General features: G+C 39.0%; 1 protein-coding gene across 1 annotated transcript in view; it reads left to right on the top strand.

The window, feature by feature from the left end:
* Window positions 1–21818, top strand: part of LOC140209840 (myelin transcription factor 1-like protein) — a 354336-nt gene that overhangs the window by 87706 nt on the left and 244812 nt on the right. The window contains exon 5 of the mRNA XM_072278399.1: window positions 21050–21348. Within this exon, the coding sequence (XP_072134500.1) occupies window positions 21050–21348 (299 nt within the window). The remainder of the gene's footprint in view (window positions 1–21049; window positions 21349–21818) is intronic.

The following is a 21818-nucleotide window of genomic DNA, read 5'->3' as shown; positions in this document are numbered from 1 at the left end:
CGAAGTGCGGGAAATGGAGGAGATGCAGGTGAGGGCATCATTGATGACAGCAGAAGGGAAACCACGATCCTTAAAGAAAGAGGATATTTGAGAGGTCCTGGAACGGAAAACCTCATCCTCGGAGCAGATGCGGCGGAGACGGAGGAACTGGGAATAGGGAATGACATTTTTGCATGTGGCGGGGTGGGAAGAGGTATAGTTGAGGTAGTTATGAGAGTCAGTGGGCTTGTAGAAGATGTCAGTGGACAGTCTGTCTCCAGAGATGGAGACCAAGAGATCGAGAAAGGGGAGAGAAGTGTTCGAGATAGACCAAGTGAATTTGAGGGCTGGATGGAAGTTAGAAGTAAAGTCGATGAAATTGACGAGCTCAGCATGGGTGCAGGAAGCAGCACCAATGTAGTTGTCAGTGTACCGATGGAAATATCTATGTAAGTCATTTCTGCACTCTATTCAGCTTAATAGTATCTTTCCTATAACAGGGTGACCAAAACTGAGCATAATATTCCTAATGTGGCCTCACCAACATCTTGCACAACTTCAAGATAACAAACATCCCAACTTCAACACTCAATGCCTTGACTGAGGCACACCACAAATCATGGGCTTTCAGTCTATAAAACAATCCTAGACTATAAGACTCAGGTAGAGCATTAGGCCATTTGTCCATCCAGTCCGTTCTGCCATTTGATTATGGCTGATTTATTTTCCTTCTTAACCCATTCTTCTGCTTTCTCCCCATGACCTTTGACACCATAACTAATCAAGAATCTATCAACTTCTGCTTTCAATATATCCAACAATGTGGCCTCCATGGCCATCTTTGGCAATGAATTCTACAAATTCACTATATTCTGGCTAAAGAAATTTCTTCTCATCCCTGTTCTAATGGGATGTCCTTCTATTCTGAGGCTTTTTTCTGCACATCCACTCTATCTAGGCCTTTCAATATTCAGTAGCTTTCAATGAAATTCACCCCCCATTCTTCTAAACTCCAGTGAGTACAGGCCTAAGGCCATCAAATGTTCTGAATATATTAACCTTTTCCTTCCCAGGATCATTTTCATAAATCTCCTCTGAGCTCTCTTCAATACCAGCATATCCTTTCTTAGATATGGGGCCCAAAACCATCATCATTTTCTACCTACCATCAAGCTACGTCAAATTAGCAATCTCTACCCTGATCCCATGCTCTCAAACCTTCCGAGGAAGCCTATCATATGGAACTTTATCAAAAGCCCAGCGAAAGAACAGTTTAAGAATAAGGGGTAGACAATTTAGAACGGAGTTGAGGAAAAGCTTTTTCACAAAGAGGGTTGTGGATCTGTGGAATGCTCTGCCTCTGGATTCTTTCAAGAAAGAGTTAGATAGAGCTCTTAAAGATGGCGGAGTCAAGGGATATGGGGAGAATGCAGGAACAGGGTACTGATTGTGGATGATCAGCCATGATCACAGTGAATGGCGGTGCTGGCTCAAAGGCTGAATGGCCTACTCCTGCACCTATTGTCTATTGTCTATTGAAAGTTCTATGTCTTCTGCTCTGCCTTGCTTTCATTGGCCTTCTTGGTTACTTGTCCAAAAATTCAAATGAAATTCATGAGGTACGTTTTCTCATGCACAGAGACATTACAAATATCCGTAAAGAACCTGTTTTAGTTTTCCGTTAGCATGTATAGCTTACCCCTTAGAATCCTTTCCGAAAACACTAGACAACAAAGAATTTGATTCCTGAATACTTTTGAGTGCACCTTATGAATTGTAGGCTGCTGATCATGAAAATCACCATTAAATTTCCCTATCATGCACTATTTAAAAATAATGCCTATATTTGTCATTTCAATTCATAATTCAAGTCAATTAAAATGTTGTCCACGACGTAAACTGAAAAGTTTTCTCTCTCGTCCAGGCATGCCTGGGCATCCTTAGGCAGGGTGGATGCTGCATGGCAGGACAAGTTTCGGAAAGGCTATAAAAGCATCGTACACACACACACACGCGTATATTGGTTTGTGATCACGTTGACAGGCATGCTCTATGCGCATAGCATATTGTGTGTACTCATTATAATAAAGAAATTGTATTTTCAAGAGTACTTGTGATAGCAAAATGTCTCACCAATGTTGCAACAGCTGTGATACCTTCTGTTTTATTTGAGGTGAGTATATGCTTAAATCTCAAAGGCGGAGCATGACTCCTCTTATTAAGAAAGCCTATGAGCTCTACTTTGGGGAACCAAGACAAAACCTGGGCTCCTCACATTTTCTGCATTCCCATTTAGGCTTCTTTGCTATAAATCTTGGCACTGTCAATGATGAGCACGGTGAAACGTTTCACCAGTACGTTCTGGTTATGGAGAAAAGGCATCAGGGCAACTGAAATCCATCAATGCTGGCTGATTATTGTTGGACACTTAAGCAAGAATTTTTTTAGATTAGATTAGATTATGAGAACACTCAGTCTTGTTTATTGTTATTTAGAAATGCATACATTAAGAAATGATACAATTTTCCTCTAGAGTGATATCACAAAATAAAGGACAAACCAAAGATTAACACTGACACGACCACATAATTATAACATATAGTCACAGCAGTGCAAAGCAATAACATAATTTGATAAAGAGCAGACCATAGGCAAGGTAAAAAAAAAGTCTCAAAGTTCTGATCGACTCCCGATAGTCCCGATAGCAGGCGGCAAAAGGGAGAAACTCTCTCTGCCATAAACCTCCAGGCACTGACAATTACCGATGCATTGGAAGCACCCGACCACAGCCGACTCTGAGTCCGTCCAAAAACTTCGAGCCTCCGCCCAGCCCTCCGACACCGAGTACAGTGCACCATCTCTGCCAAGCGCTTCGACCCCGCCCCGGCCGCCGAGCAACAAGCAAAGCTGAGGACTCGGGGCCTTCTCCTCCAGAGATTCTGGATCACACAGTAGCAGCGGCAGCAAAGAAGGCATTTCAGAAGTTTCTCCAGATGTTTCTCCATACTCACACGTCTGTCTCCATCAAATCAAGATTGTGCATGGTACCCTGCTTGACGAATTCCAGATATCATTCACCGGAGTGGCCGCTGCATGCTGCATTGCACCGCTATCTTCTCCTCCTCCAACACTGGAGAAGCCTCAAACACTGAGTACAAATGAAAATCATTAACAAAGCATTTCCAGATTAGTTGAAATATTGGAAAGCATCAGGACCAGTATGCAATTAAACATATTCTATTCAATAAAAATGGCTAGCGCGAGAAGCGCTTGGAAGTAGGTACAGAGGAGATGTCAGGGGTAAGTTTTTTATGCAGAGAGTGGTGAGTGTGTGGAATGGGCTGCTGGTGGCGGTGGCGGAGGCGTAAATGATAGGGTCTTTTAAGAGACTCCTGGATGACTACATGGAGCTTAGAAAAATTGAGGGCTATGGGTAACCCTAGGTAGTTCCAAGGTAGGGACATGTTTGGTACAGCTTTGTGGGCCGAAGGGCCTGTATTGTGCTGTAGGTTTTCTATGTTTCTAAAAGGTAATTTTTTGTTTCTCCAAATTCCTATATGATACAAATAGTCTGAAATTATAGTTGTTTTCAGCTTCAAGTGGTCCATCATAAATGCAAAAAGAAATCAACACTTTCAAAAAAATTTGGTGTCCAGTGTAACAGATGTTGGACTTAATTCTCTATACTCCCCCAATTTTTCTTTATAGCCCTTCTTAAATAAAGGCACAATATTACCTACTCTCCTTCTCTTCCTAGGGTATCTAAATAAATTGTAAGAAATAAATTGTAGGGAAGAAATTGCTAGAACACTAGCAGAGAATTTTGGATCTTCCTTAGTAATGAGTGACATACCAGAGAGCTGGCTAATACTGTACCTTTATTTAGAAAAGGACAAAGCATGGCACTACAGGCTGCTGTGCCTAACATCATTGATGGGTAAGCTACTCTAGAGGATTCTGAGAAACAAGGTCTATCTTAAGGCAAGGATTGATTAGGGATAGCCAGAATAATGTTGAGCATAGGAAATAATGTTGCACAAATTTAATTGATTTTTTAAGAGCTGATCTCTTAAAATCGTTTGAAGGAAGCAGGTGGTAGACATTGTCCACAAGGACTTTAGCAAGGCTTTGGACAAGGTTCCACAATGGTCAAACTAGACCAGAAAGTGAGATCACATGGGTTCCAGGGTAAATGTTGTAGAAGAGAGAGCCCTAGAGGTACATACACTCTGAAAGTGGTGACCCACATCGTCCATACAGTTTCAGCTTTCAAAGGATAATTGGGCAGTTTCTTAAGTAGGTCAGTTTCAGGAGGAAATATGCTGACAGATGGGATGTGCTCAGGAAAGCACTTTGGCCAACATGGACAAGTTGAGCAGAATAGCCTGTTGCTCTGCTGTTTAACTCTGTAACTTCATAATTCTAATATCTTGAAATCTAGAGCAACACACACAAATGCTGCAGGAACTCAGCAGGCCAGGCAGCATCTATGGAGGAGAATAAGCAGTTGTTATTTTGGATTGAGACCCTTCCTGATGAAAGATCTAGGTCCGAAACATCAATTCCTTATATTCCTCCATAGATGCTGCCATACCTGCTGATATCCTCACAAATTTTTGTGTTATTCTCTGGATTTCCAGCATCTGTGGAATGTCTTGTACAGCTAGAAATCTATCAGTCTTAATTTCTAATGAACTCAATAACTCAGCATCCAGAGTCCTCATTGGTAGATTTCCAGAGTCACCACTCAGAGTGAAATTAAAGATCTCACGCTTTTGCACCTTATGCTTTGTTTATAGTTCAAAGAATCTACATAAGAAATATAGAACAGTACATGTCTTTCTTTACTTTCTCAATGTTATCAAGTCTATACTTTCACAATGTAACGTAGGTAATGTCATCAAGTCATTACATTCAAAAACAAAGAACCAACACCACTCATAGTCTTTTTGAACAATACACCCTTCAAATGTTTGCGGGACTAGTACACGGGGCTAGGTAGACTTTATTTGACTTAACGTCCATAATTTATTCAGGGAAGTTTTACTCTGAAGCAGGTACTCTATAAAAACAAGTTCTTGCTTTTTCTTTATTAAGCTACTGCATAGCATTGATGATAAACACGAGCTAAATTTGGTTGCATTTAAATTATTTAGTTTCCATATACTATAAAATAATGCAGCACTGTTTTAAGAGGTACTGCTTGGAAGATACTTACACAAAGGCTGTAATATAAATGGACTTCTGGTATACACAGAGATTGGAAACCCCAATTAAGAAAATGTAATAATCGTGTAGGTTGTTTATTCTAAAGTAGATTAAGCTTCCTACACCAGCTTTCAACATCACAATTATTGGGCTTCTTATCAAGGATGCACTTCTGCATATTAAAATGCACCAAAAGCAATTGTCTATCTATAGGAACAGCTCACTGAAGAGCTGTTCAGAATTTGTCTGATCATGGAATGATTTAACACCTACATTAGCTGATACAAAGAACCCAGAAGAAATTCCCAATAAGTAAAGCTAAAATTAGCCCCATGTAAAACATTGTCAATGGCTTAACTCTGGGGACAAATTATGCCAGAAATGAAATAGTTTTAATCATGATTTTAATTAAAAATATATTTTATAGGCAAAGACATTTGATTGACTCATAACAATGGAATAGATCTCTAGAAACTTTTGAAGTCCTCTGCTGACTACAGCATGGAATTTAGATATATTTTTGCCTGTTGTATTTAGTGCATAGATCATCATAAAATCTAATAATGCATGTTTTAGACTGATGGTGAATATATTCTGTTTAAATTCTGCCCATCGCAAGACTGAACCAGACACTTCTGGGGCTGAAGCTTTTCCAGCATCTTTCTAGTGTGCAATGACCCATCAATGTACGTACCTTAATGACAGAAATTGGAGCAATAACATGCATCCAATAACTTTCTGTATTAGTAAAACAAGAAACAAAGCCTGCAACAATTTGGCAAGGAGGTACAGGTGTCCACTGAGACATTGATGAGTAGCTGTCAGTACCTGCCTGCCAAAGCTTTTATTGCTGGGTCTCGGAGTACTTGTTGCGACTATGCACAGCACAGATGCATGCTGTGATCTCTGTAAAGCTCTGAATCCAAACCCTGTCTCATTAAGGTTGAGAGCCTTACCCCTATGTGTGCCCTCACCTCCAAGGCAGCCGTTATGTTGCCATGCACTATCTTTTAAGGTTGATAGTTTCCATGATGTCTGGTGCTTAGGTGCAATAGCTATAATCTTTGTTGACAGCTGCCATCAGAAACTGTGCAATTCATAGCTCAACACAATAACCAGGATGAAAAAAGGTTTTAATGTTTTTACTTTAAATAAAATTGCCCAATATCTTGTTTTTGGTCAGAATGCCAAAAGGAAATTAAATATAACACCAATGTTTAGGCATGTATTTTTAAAACTGTAGGAAACAAAATGTTACAAGGTTTAAGAAGCAGTCGACTCATTTTCTTTTAATTGTGACACTCAGTTTTAATGGTTCAAAGCATGTACAACTCAAAAAGCCTTTTAGAGCAGAGAGGTTGGTGCACATTAAATGTTTGGAAACAAAAAAAAATAATGTGCATGACAATGATGGTCAAACCTGCTGCTTTCAAAAGTGCACTGCACAATAGATGCAACGTATGCTTAGCTTTTATACACGTATCTCCACTGCTGGCACATCACTTTATGAAAGAAGTGAATACAATCATGAGAAAATCTGCAGATACTGGAAATCCGAAGCAACACACACAAAATGCTGGAAGAACTCTGCATCTAAGGAAAAGAGTAAATAGTCATCTTTTCAGGCTGAGACCTTCACCAGTCCTGATGAAGCGTCCTGGCCCAAAAGATTGACTGTTTACTCTTTTCTGTAGATGCTGCCTGGCTTGCTGAGTTGCTCCTGCATTTTGTGTGTGTTGCATTGAATAGCATACCTTGTTTGAATGATTACTTTGTTTTCTATCATTGTGATCTGTAAGGATATTCAGATAGAACCCTTTATGAATAGTGTTATGATGATGTTTCTAGTTTGTAGTGAGTGACTGCTGCTTTGCAGGTAATAGACAGCAGATTGTGGTTTTTACCAAGTAAAATCTGCTTTCATTTACATTTACTTCTTCTTACCTGCATGTTAATGATGTCCTGTCAACTGTGAATTCATTTAACACTTTATCCCATTAGCTAAGAGTACCATTTCTAGTAAATTCTGCATTTCACAGGTCCTGTTTGACTCATACCATCTGACATCAGAGTCTCACAATACAAACTGGCAATCTTTTAGAGTTAGAAGAATGTCATGGCTCGACTTCACGCGTCTTCTGTGGTCAGAGGGCATGATGTAATGGATGGCTAGCCCCCTTGATACATGTCTGCCACAGTCTCAGAGTACCTTGTGCAAGAAATTAAAGATCATCAAGGAATATCTGTCAAAACCATGATGCTAGGGCATCACTGAAATGATATACCACGAATCTCTCAGAACCCTTCCTGAACTGCTGGAGAGTGGATGTTTGACTGCTGAAAATATAGAAGTGAACGGTAAAAGCTGATTCTTAGTATTAATATTTAAGCCATGAAGGAGGCTGAAAGATCATAGGCTTGTTTTCTTTCGACCTTATAGAGACCTTGATTCAAATAGTCAAAATTGTACTGTGCCATTCACTATGGCAAGGGTCCAGATACCGGGACCACAAATATTCACCTGAGGGAGTATAAGAATAAAGAAGTGAAATTGCAACATTTTAAATTATGGAATATGATAAAAGCTGAAGTTGAAATAGTTTATAGAGACAATAACAATTTGAAAAGACTGAGGATAACAGTGGACCAGCGTATTTTTGGAAAAGAAAGTCACCTATTGGGCATAATGAAATTATGTTGCCCATAGAGCAATTATTGTTACATGCCAGTGAATGAAAGGGTTCACATGACACATTTATTTGTTTGGGCATGAGGTCAGACCCTGAGATGTGGTCAGTTGAGGAAAGGATCAGGTGAAAGTTCTGGGTTCCAAATTACTGGTTGGAAAGGCCTTGAAATGGTCAATAACAGTCAGATAGTTGACTGGCTATAAATCAATATCTGGAAGCTTTGGACAAGGGTCATAAAAATGAAGGACATGTGGATGCAACCAGAAAGGGGAGGATTAAATTTATGTAGGCTAAATGATTAGTTTGAAGAAAACAAGGTGGATTCAAATACCCTATTTTTGTGCTGTACAGTTCTATGATTTTATGATTAATATTTCAAAACAATGACCTTTGCTTTTGCTACTCTTTCTAACCTGGCAGTCCTATGTTTTGTCTTTTCAATTTGTTTGGCCATTTTGAAATAAGTCCTGCTTTATGGGTAATGATTCACACATATTATTTACATCATTTGTTCAAAATTTCTTGTTTCTACATTTTCTTAGTAAGTTCTTTGCTGAATTCCCTGTTTCATTACATGTAGCACTTTCTTTAACCTCAAAGAGAAAACATTATTGGAAGTCTAGCGGTGGACTAGTGAAAAAAATCCTGTGATTTATGTCGATTTGCAACTACTGCTATCTGTTCTTAATATTATTTAATTGTATGCACTAGTACACACTGGGTGAATAAATTTCTCCTCACCTTGGATTCGAATGGCCCGTCCCTTATATTAAGACTATTAACTGAGATCTAGACATTATCCAAACATCATCCCTATATTTACCCTATTAAGCCTTGGGGAAATTTTACACATTTCAATTACTTCATCTCTCATTCTTCTAAACTTAGTCCAATCTGCTTTATCTTTCCCTTCTTTCCCCATCCTAGTGATAAATTGTGGCATATTTCCAGATATTTTCTGTATATATGATAAACACACCAGGATGTCACTAAGAGAAAGCAGTGATATCAGCTGCTGTACAGCTATGAATGACATCAGTCATTAAACAGCTGAATCCTGAGGTTAAGACCTGCATTGATATTAGCAACCAATATGCTCAATGACCCTGACACCGCCCCCCGCCCCCAGTCATTCTTTTTTCTCCTTCGTTCTGTTGGGCAGAAGATACAAATGTTTGAGAATACATACCACCAGACTCAAGGATAGCTCTTGTACTTACTTACCTACTGCCTGTTACACTGCTGGTGTTCAGGGCAGCAATAAAGGTCTTTCATCTCTGGTGGTATTCAGGCTTCCTTCATCAGGTCAGTAGCTTTCTCTCAGTTTTCTTTACTGCCAGTCATGCAGGTCATGGCTGGAATACTATTGCACTCAGATGTAATATTCTTCAAAGCTGCTACCACAACAATTTTGTTTTACACATCAGGATTGTTAGTCCTGAGCTGAACTCTTGAACTGGGAGGACTGGTGCACCACTCTTCTGGCCTCTACCCTTTAACCTTTAGGTCATGTGTGGCCCTACTTGGGATCGCTTCTATACTGATGTTATAACACTCTCGAATGGACCTCTTATAAGAAAAAGGATGAATTCTTGGTCTCCTCAGTCCATGTTATCATTGCTCTTGCTCTTTGTTTATCTACCTGCCTTTTCTCGGTAAAAGTAACACAGTCAATAACTCTACTGGATGTTTTTAATAGAAGTCGAAGAGCAGGTAGGGAGACAGATTCTGGAAAGGAGTAATAATAACAGGGTTGTTGTGGTGGGAGATTTTAATTTCCCAAATATTGATTGGCATATCCCTAGAGTGAGGGGTTTAGATGGGGTGGAGATTGTAGGTGAGTTCAGGAAGGTTTCTTGACACAATATGTAGATAAGCCTACAAGAGGAGAGGCTGTACATGATCTGGTATTGGGAAATGATCCTGGTCAGGTGTCAGGTCTGTCAGTGGGAGAGCACTTTGGAGATAGTGATCACAATTCTATCTCCTTTACCATAGCATTGGAGAGGGATAAGAACAGACAAGTTAGGGAAACGTTTAATTGGAGTAAGAGGAAATATGAGGCTATCAGGCAGGAACTTGAAAGCATAAATTGGAAACAGATGTTCTCAGGGAAACGTACAGAAGAAATGTTGCAAATGTTCAGGGGATATTTGCGTGGGGTTCTGCATAGATAAGTTCCAATGAGACGGGGAAAGGATGGTAGAGTACAGGAACCGTGGTGTACAAAGGCTGTTTTAAATCAAGTCAAGAAGAAAAGAAGAGCTTATGAAAGGTTCAAAAAACTAAGTAATGATAGAGATCTAGAAGATTATAAGGCTAGCAGGAAGGAATTTAAGAATGAAATTAGGAGAGCCAGAAGGGGCCATGAGAACGCCTTGGTGGACAGGATTAAGTAAAACCCCAAGACATTCTACAAGTATGTGGAAGAGCAAGAGGATAAGAAGTAAGAGAATAGGACCAATCTTGTGTGACAGTGGAAAAGTGTAGATGGAATTGGAGGAGATGGCAGAGGTACTTAATGAATACTTTACTTCAGTATTTACTATGGAAAAGGATCTTGGCCATTGTAGGGATGACTTCCAGCAGACTGAAAAGCTTGAGCATGTAGATATTAACAAAGAGGATGTGCTGGAGCTCTTGGAAAGCATCAAGTTGAATAGGTCACCAGGACTGGATGGGATGTACCCCAGGCTACTGTGGGAAGCGAGGGTGGAGATTGCTGAGCCTCTGGCGATGATCTTTGCATCATCAATGAGAATGGGAGAGGTTCTGGAGGATTGGACGGTTGCAGTTGTTGTTCTCTTACTCAAGAAAGGGTGTAGGGCTAGACCATGAAATTATAGACCAATGAGTCTTACTTCAGTGGTTGGTAAGTTAATGGAGAAGATCCTGAGAGGCAAGATTTATGAACATTTGGAGAGGCATAATATGATTAGGAATAGTCAGTATGGCTTTGTCAAAGGCAGGTCGTGCCTTACGAGCCTGATTGAATTTTTTGAGGATGTGACTAAACACATTGATGAAGGTAGAGCCATAGATGTAGTGTATATGGATTTTAGCAAGGCATTTGATAAGGTACCCCATGCAAGGCTTGTTGAGAAAGTAAGGAGGCATGGGATCCAAGGGGACATTGCTTTGTGGATCCAGAACTGGATTGCCCACGGAAGGTTGTAGATGGGTCATATTCTGCATGGAAGCTGGTGACTAGTGGTGTGCCTCAGGGATCTGTTCTGGAACCCCTACTCTTCGTGATTTTTATAAATGATCTGGATGAGGAAGTGCAGGGATGGGTTAAAAATTTGCTGATGACACAAAGGTTGGGGGTGTTGTGGATAGTGTGGAGGGCTGTCAGAGGTTACAGCCGGACATTGATGGGATTCAAAACTGGACTGAGAAGTGGCAGATGGAGATGACCCAGATAAGTGTGAGATGGTTCACTTTGGTAGATCAAATATGATGGCAGAATATAGCATTAATGGTAAGACTCTTGGCAGTGTGGAGGATCAGAGGGATATTGGGGGTCGAGTCTATAGGACACTTAAAGCTGCTGCGCAGGTTAACTCAGTGGTTAAGAAGGCATATGGTGCATTGGCCTTCATCAATCGTGGGATTGAGTTTAAGAGCCGAGAGGTAATGTTGCAGCTACATAGGACCCTGGTCAGACGCCCACTTGGAATACTGTGCTTACTTCTGGTCGTCTCACTACAGGAAGGACATGGAAACCATAGAAAGGGTGCAGAGGAGATTTACAAGGATGTTGCCTGGATTGGGGAGCATGCCTTATGAGAATAGGTTGAGTGAACTCGGCCTTTTCTCCTTGGAGCAATGGAGGATGAGAAATGACCTGACAGAGATGTACAAAATAATGAGAGGCATTGATCGTGTGGATAGTCAGAGGCTTTTCCCCAGGGCTGAAATGGCTAGCACAAGAGGGCACAGTTTTAAGATGCTTGGAAGTCGGTACAGAAGAGATGTCAAGGGTAAGTTTTTTACGCAGAGAGTGGTGAATGCATGGAATGGGCTGCCGGCAGCAGTGGTGGAGGTGGAAACGACAGGGTCTTTTAAGAAACTCCTGGATGGATACATGGAGCTTAGAAAATAGAGGGCTATGGGTAAGCCTATGCAGTTCTAAGGTAAGAATATGCTCGGCACAGCTTTGTGGGCAAAAGGGCCTGTATTTTGCAATAGGTTTTCTATGTTCCTGTGTTTACTATCTGCTTTTTGTTTAGTTTTCCTTTTGTAACTTCTCAATGTACTTATCTATGGGATAATCTATCTGGATAACATGCAAACAAAAACTTTTCCTTGCATTTCAGTCCAATTGACAAATACACCAATTACCAGTTAGTTATAAGGCCCTGACCATTCCTGGACTGATGACAAAGCTTGATCATTTTCAAACCTTTAGATTGCACAATGGACAACTGGCTGATGTGTACTGAGAGAGTTGAGCAATACTTTAGAACAAGTGAGAAATGAGTGCCAGTTTTGCTGAGTGCCATTGGTGGAAAAGCATATAGTTTGCTTAGGAGATTAAATGGTCCATCCAAACTAATTGAAATAAGCTTTGCTGATATCGTGAAAGTAATGCTGGAACATTTAGGACTGAAACCATTGTTGATTGTCGAATGCTTCAGGTTTCACAAGCAGAATCAAATGGCAGATGAGTCAATTTCAGCATATGTGGCTGTACTGAAGAGATTGTCTGAGCATTGTCAGTTCAACAATGGGCTTAGCAATGCTCTGAGAGACTGTTTAGTTTTGGATCTTACAAGAAAGCGTTCAAAAGTGGCTCTTAGCTGAAGAACAACTCGCATTAAAAAGATCAGTTGAAAAAGCTGTATCAATGGAAACAGCAGCCAGAGATCCAATTGAGTTGCAATCAAGAATGAAAGTGAATGTGAACAAAATGCAGTGTCTCAACAGAAAGCTGCTTGGCTGAACAAATTGTGTTACTATTGTGGCAGGGGCTCACATACACAATACCCATGCAGATTTAAAGGTGAAACTTGCAGAAAATGCAACAAACTAGGGCATATATAGAGTACAATGAGCATTTCAGGAAGACAAAAACAAATGGACTGCACAGGAAAGTGGTAAAGATAAAAAGACAAGTTGCAGTTTCAAAAAGAGCACTGATCTGCATACTGTTGGCGAAAAATCTGATCATATTAAGTATAACACAGAACTGGAGAGCCTAGAGGTTTACACTGAAAATTAACAAAAGTCAACCAAAATGGCTTACTTCAGAGGTGAACAACAAATTAATTAAAATGAAATTAGACACTGGCTCGTCTGCTTCAGTCATTCCACAAAATGAGTTTTAATGACATTTCAAAGATACTGAATTGAAGCCTGTGGATATCCAGCTAAGAACTTATACTAGAGAAAAGCTACCTCCTGTGGGAATGACATTTGTAACAGTGAGATACAATAACCACTGGGCTTGTATGTGGTAAAAACAGAAAGGCCAACATTGTGGGGTCATGAGTGGCTGAGACAAGTACAACATGATTGGAGATCCATCTGGTATAATAGGCTTATTTTAGGAGCAGCATTTTCACCTGCACTCTGGTGGAAAGCTATTGACCAGTTGATGTAAGGCTGCCCAGGCACTTAGTGTTACCTGGATTACATCATTGTTACCAGTAAGGATGACAATGTACATTCCAAAATCTTAGGACAGTGTTAAAAAGATTAGATAATTATGGGATCAGAGCATGAAACAAGTGTGAATTCTTTAAACTAAGCATCACTTTCTGTGGTCACACCATTGATGCACAAGAGTGCTGAGAAAATCCGAGCAGTGGAGGATACCCCAAGGCCAATGTTCCCTTACAACTACAGAGAAAAATGATGCACAGATAGACAGATAGGTCTTGAGTCTGGTTTGGGGCATAAAATTTTTCAACAAGTACTTGTATGGGAGAAAGTTTACCCTCGTAACTAATCATCGATCACTAGTTGTCATTTTCAACATGGAGAAGGATGTTCCACTAACAGCAACAACACCAATGCAGAGATGGTCTCTCTTTCTTGGAGGACACAATTACTAGTTCAAAATCAAGAGGTCAACTGATCATGGAAATGCTGATGTTTGTCCCATTTACCCTTGGAAAAGGAAATTCCTGATAAATGTACAAAAGAGGACACTCCTCTTGATATATTTTCCTAAATGCAAATCAAAATTGTTCCTGTTACGGGAGAGATGATCCAAAGGGAAACCAGAAAAGACCCCACACTGTCTTAGGTCTACACTGCCACCTAAAATGGCAGAAACGTGCAGCAGAAATACTTGTTACCCCATTTTACCAGCATCACGTTGAACGTGCTGTGGACAGAGGTTGCCTTATGTTCAAAGTTCAATGTAAATTTTATTATCAGAGTATCTATATGTCAACACAGTAAAACACTGAGATTCTTTCTTCCTGTGGGCGTACTCAGCAAATCCATAGAATAGTAACTATAACAGGATCAATGAAAGGTCAATTAGAGTGCAGAAGAAAATAAAATGCGCAAATATAAATAAATAAATAAATAAATAAATAAGCATCCAGGCAAATAAAAAAACAAATAAACAAGCAAACAAATAAATAAATAAATAAATAGACAGACAGCCAATCTGGATACATAAATAAATGAATAAACAATTAAAGAATTATATAGATTATGGATAGATAGATAAATAAATATATAAGAAAGCAAGCAAGCAGGCTGATGGATAAGTACATTAATTATTAAATATTGAGAGTTTTGAGAGTTTTTGAGAGATTGAGAGATATTGTACTGTACCATCCAAGCTAAAGTGCTGAAGGAGCTTCATGCCAGTCATCCAGGTGTGGTCAAAATGAAAACATTAGTTTAAAGTTTTGTCTGGTGGCCTGGGATAGAGTCTGCATGCAGTGCTTGGAATGCAAACACATCCAGAAGATGCAGAGAACATCTTGGAGCTGAAAACGGAAAGGAGAAGAAAAGTCTCCAGAGTTGTCAGAACCACTTCCTGCAGTCCCAAAGTCATCCCTATGGAGGAGGCCCCAGAACCTGAGATTGTTTCACAGCCACGTCTCTCCTGCCAAGTAGAGTGACATCCCCCACACCCTCACCGATTTCCCTTGCCAACAAAGACTTTTTCCCACAAGAGTAAGAAGTTCTCCAGAGGAATTTAATCTTTAGGCCTGAATGGGAAAATTTAAAATTTACTATGTCTATATGCATGTCTATATAGTAGTTGTGTTATTGAGTATACTGTGTACATAGTTGAGATGCATTCTATATTGAGTTGGAGTTTATAGCTAAGCAGGGAAAAGTTTTGTGTATTTAATATAGAACATAGAACATAGAATAGTACAACACATTGCAGGCCCTTCGGCCCACAATGTTGTGCCGACCCTCAAATCCTGCCTCCCATATAAGCCCCCACCTTAAATTCCTCCATATACCTGTCTAGTAGTCTCTTAAACTTCACTAGTGTATCTGCCTCCACCACTGACACAGGCAGTGGATTCCATGCACCAACCACTCTCTGAGTAAAAAACCTTCCTCTAATATCCCACTTGAACTTCCCAACCCTTACCTTAAAGCCATGTCCTCTTGTATTGAGCAGTGGCGCCCTGGCGAAGAGGCGCTGGCTATCCACTCTATCTATTCCTCTTATTATCTTGTACACCTCTATCATGTCTCCTCTCATCCTCCTTCTCTCCAAAGAGTAAAACCCTAGCTCCCTTAATCTCTGATCATAGTGCATACTCTCTAAACCAGGCAGCATCCTGGTAAATCTCCTCTGTACCCTTTCCAATGCTTCCATATCCTTCCTATAGTGAGGCAACCAGAACTGGACACAGTACTCCAATATATCACTATTGTTTGAGTAATATTGTAAAATTTTGTTTGATTAAACTTTGTTTGTTGCTTAAGTAATTTATTACAGGTTGTATGTAAAAGTATGTGAATAGCAGACGTCATTATGCCACCATGTCATATGTGTGCGCTTTGCTAAAAGTAAAGAAACAAAGCCAAGTCACACATCACTTGACTCTGTGCTTTTTTTCCCAATTAGTTTTATATTTTAGAGTTTCAAAACATAGTATCTTCACTATAATTTCAGTCCAGTTCTCCCTCATCATCACCCTGTATTTTTCCCCTCTGGATACCTCAATTCTCCTTAATTCTAATGATCTCTGCAACTTCCCTTCTCATCTCAGTCTCCATGCTGCCCTTTCACCTTGCTACCTTGCTATACAATCCCTAACACATTTCTATTGCTTGAAATTATGCCTTTGAATGCCTGGGAATGAAGAAAACAAAAGGAATAAATATAACAATTAATTAAGTGCATTGCTGATTTTTAAGAAAAGCATATTTACATGTATGTAAAAATTCAATTGGAGACAATTGAGTCAGACTGTCAAGGGCTGAAGAATGCAAGATGAAACTCCTCACAAATTTTTAATCAAACTAATTATGTTAACCTCAGAGGCAAATATGCATCCAAGGGCATTTTTAGTTAGAACTAAAATAATTGTGTTAGATAGGACATTTGAAGAACAGCTTGGTGATTTTTGTGTCATGTTTAATTTAGGGATAATATTCCACCTCCGCTGGAGGGAATGGAAACAAAATTAACAAGAATATCCAGAGGCAGAGGCTGATAGGTAGTGCTCTCTATATATATATAAAACAGTCTAATAAAGATGTTGGAGGCATTCATTATGAGACTATTTCAGTTTTGAGGGAAGAACTGTCTTTGGAATTTCCCAAAGCACTTTACAATTACTGAAGTTTTTTTTAAATGTAGTCATTGTTGTAAAGCAATCAACAACAACATCCAATTTGTGAACAGCAAGCTTCCAAAAATAATAATGTGAAAGTAGTAGACAATAGTAATGTTGGTTATGAGATTAAATTGCTCAAAGGATTAGAAATGCTCCTAGGTTCTTCTTCAAAGTGGTGTTATTTACCTGAAGGGGCAGTGAGTGCGAAAAAGCAGTGCGGAAATTCCTCATTACTGCAACTGGAGTGTCGGCCTAGATTTAGTATCTAGCCAAATCAGAGAGTGAGGCTTAGTGAGCTGCAATGATTTCTTTCCCAAAAGTTTTGTGGCCAGAGCTCGTTGTGATCCCGTTATGGCATGGAAAGCAGGACTTCAGCACCAAGAACTCCTCCCAGCTCTTCCTAGAAGTTCTCATCGGGAGAACTACTAAAGGTATGTTCAAATATAGCTCAGAAATCAGTGGTAAATATGGGAATTTGGATATAGAGGGCAAATTCTGACCCCTCCTATTCTTTTTATAACCTATGGATTATTCATTAAATTTCCCAAGGCTTTCATCTAACTTCATATGTGCTCAATGGTACTTTATACAGTGTGTACAGTGTGTGCTTAAAGACACTTATACAGTATGCTTTAACTCTGTTGTAGTATTTTAGCTTTTCAAATGTATTGGAAGTACTTTTAGGCTTTTGTTTGAGTAAGTTGTTTCATGCATTTTTCGCACTTACGAATAATTTAGATTTTATAGTATCTGCAATCCTTCAATGGTTCCAGCTAACACATGATGCTGCCAGCTCATCAAAATGTTTCTCTTCTGATTGTGGGAACAGTTTCTTTCAGCTCCTCCATGTGTACCCATGCTATTCAGAGGACTCTCTAAGCAATCTACTCCTCACCGTCAAGGAATCACACTAGTATCTTCCAGACATTCCTGCTGGGAGGCACATTAAACAAAACTTGGAATTTTCTTTGCAAAATCTAGGCCAAAGAAAACTGTAGATCTAACAGTTTCTGCTAAGCAGCTTTGGACTTTTTATTTCATAGCATCAAAATCAGCCAGATGAGCACCATTAGTACAAAATGTGGCATTGAAGAAAAATATAATAATTGAATCAAATTGAATGCTAGAGGTGACCCCTGGACAGGCTCCTTCTTATGACGTTAAAAGATCCAGGGTTTTCAAATGCATGTTGCATTTAGGGCAAACGGATATTCTATAATCTCTTATATTATTTTTAAAAACATTGTGCTGAAAACAGTTCATAAAATTAACAGTAGGTTTTACATAAATCAGTCACGACAGCAAACTCCCTCAGATTATGCACATTAGTACACTTTTCTGGTGGCCTTAAAATTAAATATTTTTCAGAGAATATATAAACACACAGTGCCTCAGACTTTTACACAGTACTGCAGTCATTTTATGTATTGCACTGTACTGCTGCCACAAAAAAAGCATATTTCATGACATATGTGCATGATGATAAACCTGATTGTACTGTGGACTGGGAGTGGGGAGGGGGCAGGGAGAGGGGAACACGTTTGGGGAAAGGGGAAGAAAGAAGGGAGGGAGTGGGAAGCACTGGAGAGACATTCTGTAATCAATAAACCGATTGTTTGGAATCAATGAGCTTGTTTGATGTTCCAGGGTGGAGTGTGTCTGCAACTGTGCCACCCTCATCCCTGGTACTCCTTGTTTGCCACCTGTTCCACATGCCTCCTGCATGCCGCCCTTACCAGTCCCAACATCCTTTGTTCCTGCCAAATTCATAAACTCACTCGCCACTCCACTCTATGTTGACAAATACAGTTCTAGGAAAAATAGTGTGTGTATACATATATATACACACACACATGCACACGTGAGGGGTGATTGATAAGTTCATGGCCTAAGGTAGAAGGAGATGAGTTATTAACTTCAAACTTTCTACATTTTCACTCAAAGAGTTGAACTACACGTGCATGTAACGAGAGTGTCTTGGACCTCCAGGTGGTCTACAGCAGGGGTGATTGATAAGTTTGTGGCCTTAGGTAGAAGGAGATGAGTTATACAGCTTTTGTTACATCTCCTTCTACCTTAGGCCACAAATTTATCAATCACCCCTGCTGTGAACCACTTTCTGGAGGTCCAAGACGCTGACTTCTACAAAGAAGGGATCCATATGCTCCACGACCACTGGACTAAGTGTGTAAATGTGGGAAAAGTAAATGTGCTAGTTTTTCTAAAATTGACTCCTTCTACTGTCGGCCACGAACTTATCAATCACCGTGTGTGTGTGTGTGTGTGTGTGTGTGTGTGTGTGTGTGTGTGTGTGTGTGTGTGTGTGTGTGTGTGTGTGAGAATATATATATATTTACCTGCAACAGTATATCAATATGACAAGAAAATGGATGTGTACTGTTCTTAATGTAATTTCTGAAATTTAAAATCACTGTGGCCGGACTAAACTGTTTAATTAATATATTATTATTATTATTATTACAATAATGCTGTTTTCAGCAGTATCCATAAAACTGCACCAGATAAACACTCTCAAAAATATCAAGATATTTGGCTCAAATGTAGTTAAGTTTGAGCAGAAACTTGATCAAATAGAAAAATTTGTAAAACTAGGTCAATTTGAACCAAGTTGAACCTAGGTCAGTTCACCAATTGTGCCCAAGTTGTGAATTATTCGCCTTAATATCTATTCAATGTTTTACTTCAGCCTTAACAAGAGTTTCTTTTGCCTGTTTTAATACTAAGTTAACAAATTTCGCAAGAGATGCCAGTGATAATGAATCTGATTCTGACATATGATCTGTGGTACTTTGAATTGTCAATGGAACAGTTTTATTAATGCTGCAGAATTGCGAAGAAGAACATGCACATTCAGCTCCTTGTCTCAGCATGACTGAGCACTGTGCTGCAATGAAATCCTGAGATGCACCACCAGCTAATCCCCACCTCATTCCTGACTTCCACATTGCAATGCTCAAGGGCAGAAATCTGTGCAATGCAGCAAGCTAGTGATTTTCCATGGAGGTAGCTAGCTGTGCAACTTTACCTGTTAGTTGCCATCTGGTATACTTTCTGATTAGTTACTAATTATGGTGAAAATTTCACTTCACTCCTTCTTCCTGGTATGTTGTCCTTGAAAACTGTTAACAGTTGCTGCTTTTCAACATGAGAGTGGGTTTCAATGTTTACTTCGTCTTAACGTCACATGTGACTTTTAAAGCCCTAGCAACTAATTTAAAGAAAAACTACAAACCAAAAAAACAATTTCAAAACTACTTGTGGTAAACTTTAAAGTCAATACTTAGAATTTGCTGTAGGCTATCATGTCTGAATTGTGCTGTTAACAAGATAACAAGGATTCTTGATGCACCAAATGTGTTTAATTTTAACATGGTGTTTGCAAAGTCACACTTGGCAGATTCTTCTAAAATGGAAAAGTAATGAAATCCAAGGGAAAGTATGCAATTCGATTAAGAATTAGTTGGCTGACAGAAAGTAAAGGATAATGGTTACCAAACTTTATTGACTGGTTGGCTGAACAGAGTGGGATTCCAGAGGGCTTAGTACTAGATCCCTTGCTTGTTTCTCCTGGTATATATAAATACCTTGGGTTTAAATGTAAGAAGTTTGTTATTGACAGCAATTTTGGCAGCATGGTTGTTAATGAGAATATGCTACTGATTTAGATATTATCGGACTAGTTTCGAAAGATCAGTAAGGTGGAGATCTGATAGAAAAGAATACATGAAAAATGGTAAGATATTAACAAGGGCTGAAGAATTAACTTCAAGTCTATTTTCAGTTGGACATAATATGCCACATTTCCACTTGTGCTATAAATTTCTGATTCCAAAACTTACTAACAGAATTCAGTGGACAATAGATCTTCCCAGGGCTCATAATTGAACGACTAGGGTCAATAAAACTTTAATAAAATGAATATAGGAGTGTCCGAGTTTACAAGAAGGTAAGTCAGCTTTCATGAAAAAGGTGAGTACTGAATAAAAACATACATAGGTTTTAAATCTCCTGATACTTGTCTGAAGTTTGATTTCTCTTGTGAGAAGCAAACATGTAGGGCAGAGTTACATAATCTTTGCTGATTATATTAATTAATTTTATAAAAATCAATAGTCCAAATGCTTCTCTATCATTGTACTGATAGAGAAACTTTTGGACTATTGCTTATTAAAGAGATAAAAATGACATTTTTAAATCATCAATGAGCCAGTTAATTTTTTAGGAGCTTAGTAGTGATACTAGATGCTCAAAGAGAGTTTCTGTCTGACATCAAAATATTAAAGCAGTATTGATTCTCTTATGTATTTTTACCAATATTGATATTCTAGTTGTGGAAGTTCTTCCTACTGTGTTAATGTTTCTGCTTCCATGTTCTAGTGTTTATGGATGTCCATTGGCAAAGAAGCGTAAAATACAGGACAAGCAACCAAGTGAACCAACTCCCAAGAAAAAAACATTTCTGGTGAGAACAGACAACTCTTCTGTTGATGAGTGCTATGAGACTGATGGAACAGAGGAGTTGGATGAGAAAGATGAGGAATATTCTGATGAGAATGATGATCAGGAGGAAGATGAAGAAGAGGAAGAGGATGTGGAAGCAGAAGAAGAAGATGAGGATGAATTAGAAGAGGAAGATGAAGAGGATGAGGAGTATGAAGATCAGAGCAATGAACAAGGTATGAATTTCCATCGTTTTTAAAGAGCTATAAAATCTATTGAACGTTGTTCAATGTTTAACCATAAATGCAAAGATTTCCCAAGTTTGGATTTAATATTTTCCATTTTAAATATGCATTATTAAAACAAATTAGGGGATGAAATCAGTCAAATAATTTTCCTAATCTCACATTTACTGTGATGAATGGTATTCAAGAAAAGCTTGGCTAAACAATGGAAATCCAAAACTATAGTCCAGATATTTTTGATAAAACAATCATCTTACTGTTAAAAATAGTGTTATATAATAGTAATTATATTGTGAATTAGCATACGTTTATTTTTAACTGAGTAAAATTTTATTAACTGACCACTAGGTCATGAAAAAGCTATTTTGTTGGTAAGCGTCGGTCATTTCTTTAATTTGTGAGTTAATTTCTAGCTGATCTGTTATTTTAAATCTTTGCCATCAAGTGACTGTATTTAAACC

The sequence above is a fragment of the Mobula birostris genome, chromosome 2 (genome assembly GCF_030028105.1).
Source record: "Mobula birostris isolate sMobBir1 chromosome 2, sMobBir1.hap1, whole genome shotgun sequence".
Classification (NCBI taxonomy): domain Eukaryota; kingdom Metazoa; phylum Chordata; class Chondrichthyes; order Myliobatiformes; family Myliobatidae; genus Mobula; species Mobula birostris.
The sequence above is the reverse complement of the archived record's forward strand: the minus strand, read 5'-3'. Positions and strand labels throughout refer to the sequence as shown.